This window comes from Prionailurus viverrinus, chromosome E3 (genome assembly GCF_022837055.1).
Source record: "Prionailurus viverrinus isolate Anna chromosome E3, UM_Priviv_1.0, whole genome shotgun sequence".
Lineage (NCBI taxonomy): Eukaryota > Metazoa > Chordata > Mammalia > Carnivora > Felidae > Prionailurus > Prionailurus viverrinus.
The window spans coordinates 40,940,176-40,945,583 of record NC_062576.1 but is presented as its reverse complement, the minus strand read 5'-3'; the positions used below and the strand labels follow the sequence as shown (position 1 = coordinate 40,945,583).

Genomic DNA, 5,408 nt, shown 5'->3' with positions numbered 1-5,408 from the left:
CGGGAGTCCCCACGCCCCCAAAACATCACCTGGCAGATCATAGACACCAGCTCGGGGACAGTACTTAATCAGACCTCCCAGAGCCACCCCAGGGACACTTGTCACCATAAATGCAGCCGGTCCCATGATTGGGTCCATAAGCTACATGACAAGGGAGGAATGAAAGGGCCTACGCCGGCCAACTCCATCTTGTTCTGTGTCCTTCACCTTGACCACGCCTCCTCCCCTTGAGTAACCCCCGGCTCACCTGCCTAACAGGACTCGGACCCTTCCCCAGCCGATGGGCTGAGGCCACAGCCATTACCTCACCAAGGGCCCCTAGGCCCCAGTAAAACCTTTGTCCTTTTGAAACTTGCTCTCTCTCCGGTATCTCACTACTGCGTCGGTGCAGGTAGGGGATTGAGCTCGAGCTAGCTCGAAAAAAGGCTCTTTGCTTTTACATCGGACTCGGCTCCCTGGTGGTCTTTGGGGATCATGCATTCTGGGCATAACATTTTCACAGTCGGAGGTGTTTGTGCGTGTAGACTGAAGATTTCTCAGTTGTTCACACACGTGCGCTCTACTCCTTCTAGAACTGACCTCACATCGAGGGGGGCTGTGGAAGAACCGAGGCGGGACCTTCCCCTGGTGCGCATCGAGCCCTCAGGGAAGGGGCCCAGCGAGGGCGGGGGCCAGAGGGGCATCGGGACACTGGGCCCCGGCTCTGCCCATCAGACCCCCTCGGCTGCCATGTGACGTGAGACCTCGGCACAGGGGGGCAGGGAGGCCGCACCTTCTTAACCTGGAAGTTATTTTTATGACAAGTGTGGTACGTGCCCCCTGGAAACTCTTGGAGGATATGGACGTACTAGGATAAAAAAGAGAAACAACCAAGAAATCCGTCCTTCTTCCTCCTTCCCTCATCCCACCCAGGGGTTGTCACTGTCCGTTGTTGGGGTGATGAGTTCTAGAACTTTCTGAGGCCTGGGTAGGCCTCGGGCCGGATGAGGTGTGGAGGGAGGCGTGTCTTGCAAGGAAAGGCTCCGAGGGGACAGGGTGAGGGTGGAAAGACAGGACTAGGCTCCTTCACGCCCAGAGCTGCAGATCAGAGATGAAGGGCACCTCGGGCAGGGCAGGGGTGGGGGTTCCTGTGTGCCTGGAAACCAAACCCACACAGCCGAGACCAGGAAAGGTCAGGGCGAGGGCAGCCAGAGCCGAGTCAGCGGCTAGTGTGGGGGTGGGGGCAAGGAGGAGGGTTCCCCCTGCCGAGGCCACCACGTGGGCCCACATGACCCATGTCCCCTGGGCAACCAGAGACCCCAGCAGGCTGGGAGGTCATCCCCGGGGCCAGAGAAGGAAGGCACCTAGGGACAGGATCCCCTTCTCTGTGCCTCAGTTTGTCAAATAGGGGGCAGAAACGGCACAGTGTCCAGAGACATTTGGCGGGGGGCACAGGTGGCCCTCAGAGTTTCTGTCTCAAGCCGGGGCCGGGTGCAGAAAATTCCAGCCCCCTCCCAGGGCCCCTAATCGGCTCTGTCATCACGCCCTGGCCACACGGCGGACGGTTAGGAAGCGCCTGCTCTGAGCTGGGCAGCTGGGGGCTGTGCCCATCTGATCTGCGGTGAAGACCCCGGGACCCTGAGATGGGCGCGGGGGCAGGGACGTGGGCAGTGTGGGCTGGCACAGACGCCTGTCACGAGGGCCTGACTGTCTCCTGGCTCACTCTGGGCGTCGAGCTGGGACCCTCCGGGGCGGCCCCGAAGACCCGACTCCTGCAGGACAGAGGAGACGAGGCAGTGTGCCCCCCGGGAACCGGGGAGGGCTTCCTGGAGGTGGGGGGACACCCATCCCCACCCCTGTCTGGGTGACGAAAAACAAACGTGGCTTTACAGACAGGCCCCTGGGTCGCCCTGGTCCTGCTGCGGCCTGTGTGGCCCAGAGCCGGCCACTTAGTGCCAGGGGGCAGCATCCACGGGGCACAAGTGGTGGGGACAGCCATAGCTGCAGGTGCCCAGAAGGAGCAGGTGGGGCCTGCCACAGAGCCTGCCCCTCAGCTCCTCCCTCCTCCCGCCTCCCTCATCCGTTCTGCACAGCAGGTGAATGGGCCCTCCCTGCCCCACCCCAGGCCCGGCACATGGGCTCAGGGCACCCCCTAACCCTGCAGCGCACACACGTCATGGCCCTGGGGCACCGTGGCCTCCAGCCCCTCACCCGGCTGCCTACGGGGCATTTCTCTCCGGCTGCTGCCCAGCATCTGGAGCTCATACCCAACCAGGGGCTCCCAACCTGGAGCTCATACCCAACTCCCCCTGGGGAGCCAGCGAAGACCCTCACTGGAAGGTACCCAGATGGGCAAGCACGTCCCTAAAGGGGAGGACATATTGGCATCATACCCAGTTCACTTTTGCATGGCAACTGGTTAATTCTGAGAACAGATCTTGCCTTAGGAGAGAAGTGGGATGGAAGGATGGTTGGAAGGATGGGGGATGGAAGGAGGGATGGATGCAAGGTTGGAACCACGTGGTGGCCTCTGGTGCAGGACAGAGCTGGGGGCTGTGGCCGCAGAGTGGAGCCAACCCTGAGATCCTCACTCTCCCTTGCCAAGCCTGGTAGGACACCAGCCCCAGCGCAGCCCCCTGTACCTCGGGGCTGGCTGACACGCTCCCACGGAGAGCCCACCCCACAAAGACTGACTGCACTCTGGTCATTCCTCAAGCTCTTTAATTTGACAGACAGCACAGCGAGGCACCCTGGGCCCCAGGGACTTCCCGCCCTCCCCCTGGCATCTTCTTGCTCCTTCCCCCAGCAGTCAGGGAAGTCCCGGACACTGAGGAGGCCAGAAGCGAAGGCGGAGCCCAGGCCAGGGACGGGGGCGCAGAGGCTGAAGCAGCAGGCTCTGGGGGGAGGAAGGCGTCGCTCCTCCGGGCCCAGCCGGGCGGAGGGTCAGAGGCCCCTCCCGATTTGCTGCGTGATCCAGGGCACGTACGTCTGGACGCGAGCGTAGACCCCGGGACGGTTTCTCACGGCACAGCTCTCGCCCCAGCTGACCACTCCCACCAAGTGCCAAGCACCCGTCGTCTTGCAGACCAGAGGGCCTCCGGAGTCGCCCTGAGGAAGGAGAGACAGCACTGAGCCCCGGCTGGCCTCCAGCGCGGGGTGGGGGCCGGGATGGGCTGGGACTCACCTGGCAGGAGTCCCGGCCCTCAGTCCCCGCACACAGCATGTCGTCCTGGATGATCCTCCTGCCCGCCAAGCGGTACCTGGTGGCGTTGTGGTACTGCTGGTCACAGACGGCGTTCTCCACCAGGCTCACCGCCACCTCCTGCAGATGGTAGGGTGGAGGCAGCGACTCTGGGGGAGAGACGTGATGGGAGGCTGGAGCGTGGCCAGTGCTGTCGGCCGCGAGCCTGCGTTCCCGCCCGGATCGCCACCGTGGGGACCCCAGGGTGCAGGGTTCCCATCTGCCTCAAATTCCTAACACCCGGAAGGTGGATTCTGCCTTTAGTTGGAAGGACCGGAAAGAAAATGGGGGGGGGGGTGAGGATTTCTGCCCGCCCCCCAATATCTTCCTATAAGTTGGGAAAAAACTAAGAATATGAATTTCCTCGTCACACTGTTGGGTCCCGAGCTCAGTTGTGCTTCAGGGACCCTCCAGCCTCTGGGGTCGGATCTCCCGATTGGGGCGCACACGGGGTGGGGTGGGGGAGGGTGTCGGAAGGCGATTCCTTTCCAGAACCTGCAACCGCCCACCCGCCAGGACTTCTCCCTGTGGCCAGGTCGGGAAATGCCTCGCGCGGCCCCGAACCCCTCCCGACCCCCACCCCGTACACACGGTGCACCATGACGGTGCCCCAGCCGGTCACCCAGCACTCGTCCTCTGGGGTGACTTCAAGCAGGGCCGCCGGGAGCTTGACAGGCCTGACGTTAGCCGTGCATTTCACAGAGTGTGACAGCTGGAGCAGGGCCACGTCCGCACCCAGATGGGCATAGATGTAGTCGGGGTGGACGATGACGCGGGTCACATTCAGCAGCGTCCTCCCCCCGTAGAGGTACACGTCCCCGGCATGGATGCGGTAGGCTGCCGGGTCGGCGTCCTTCCTGGGGTCGCAAAGAAGCCACGGAGGCGGGTCCTTCGAGGGCGGCCCCCTCCGCCCCACGGGGAGGCCGATCCCTGCCTGGAGCCCAGATTCCCACACCTCCTGATTCTCCCAGAGCTGGACGGCAGCGAGCGGGACTCACCGGTCGATGCAGTGGGCGGCGGTCAGCACCCACTGGGGGTGGATGAGGGAGCCCCCGCAGATGTGCACCCACGAGGCCCAGTTATAATCGTAGACTTTCAGGCTGACCTGCCAAGGCCACTTCCCCTGGGGGGCACTGTGGCCCCCAACGATGCCCACCAGCTCGTTTTCAGGGAGGGAGGCTGGGAAGCAACATGAGGGGGGAAGGAGGCCGGGAAGCAACATGAGAGGGGAGGGAGGCCGGGCCTCGGCGCCCAGGGCCGAGCCCCGTCCCCACCTAGGCCTCCCCCGAGGGCACAACAGGCAGTCCCAAGGCCCCCCAGCGACTGGAACTGGAGACAAGGTTACAGGAGCCTCTGGGAAGGAAGGACCCCCGTGGGGTCAGGACTCACCTGGGCTCCCCATGACGCAGGTCCCCGAGAAGAAGGGGGTCAGAAGCAACAGCCACAGCATCTGCAAAGAGAGAGGGCACGGAGGGACAGCTCAGGGCCGGAGGGGGCCAGGGGCCTCTGCAGTCGTGTGAGAGGGGACAGCGCCCCTACCTTGCCAGGCTCCACGGGTCTCTGCTCTGGGGGCCCCCGAGGTCCTTTATATTTTGGCCACAGGAAGTGGGCGGGCGGCTTGGGCAGTGTTCCATTTGGGGGGGTGGGGGTGGAGGATGGGGAAGAAAGGCAGCTGGGTGTCAGGCAGAGTGTGTGCAGGGGGTGGGGAGCCGGTTCCCCATCACACACCCGGGAGGCCAGACTCCCACCCTGGCCGCCCACCCTCGGCTGACTGCGATTCTCACGACACGTCTGAGCACCAGAGGCCGCAGAGCCTGTGGCAGGCCCGGCCCGGGGCGCTGTCCACCCACCCTGCCCTGCTTCCAGCCAGTGCAGTCACGTCTCTTCCCCCGCGTTGGCCCGGCTGTCAGGGCCACGGAGGGACCCTCGCACGTGGCGCAGCGCCCCCGTCCCCTGGCCTCCGCCCCATCCTGAGTGGACAAACCCGGCTTCACAGCCCACCTTCCCAGCTGCCACCAATAGCACCCATCCCGGTGGCCTCCAAGGGGGAAAATGATGCAATTCTTGTGGCGAGTCACACGGTGTCCCCTAAAGCTCCCCCTGATGCCGTATTGAGGCACGGGGAGGGCAGAGGTCCATGGTCTGCGATAGGTTCCTTCGACAACACCCAGGAGAGTTGGGTGTAAGC

At 63.9% G+C, this 5,408-nt stretch overlaps 1 protein-coding gene across 1 annotated transcript; it reads right to left on the bottom strand.

Annotated features, from left to right (window-relative positions):
* Positions 1-2,683: 2,683 nt before the first annotated feature.
* On the bottom strand, positions 2,684-4,776 carry LOC125154787 (serine protease 29-like). The gene is made up of 6 exons (XM_047839412.1): positions 4,760-4,776; positions 4,610-4,670; positions 4,219-4,399; positions 3,812-4,077; positions 3,164-3,330; positions 2,684-3,087 (listed from the first exon to the last, which is right to left on the bottom strand). Exons 2-6 carry the CDS (start codon positions 4,668-4,670, stop codon positions 2,923-2,925), a joined length of 840 nt encoding a protein of 279 aa, XP_047695368.1. The 5' UTR covers positions 4,760-4,776; the 3' UTR covers positions 2,684-2,922.
* Positions 4,777-5,408: the final 632 nt, after the last annotated feature.

What these genes read in the sequence shown, in the direction of transcription:
- LOC125154787 (XM_047839412.1), bottom strand. Translation starts at nt 4,670, where the DNA reads ATGCTGTGGCTGTTGCTTCTGACCCCCTTCTTCTCGGGGACCTGCGTC. An exon ending in CTGCGTCATGGGGAGCCCAG is followed by an intron (nt 4,400 to 4,609) that starts GTGAGTCCTGAC and finishes GTTGCTTCCCAG; the next exon opens with CCTCCCTCCCTGAAAACGAG. An exon ending in GGGCACCGTCATGGTGCACC is followed by an intron (nt 3,331 to 3,811) that starts GTGTGTACGGGG and finishes TCTCTCCCCCAG; the next exon opens with AGTCGCTGCCTCCACCCTAC.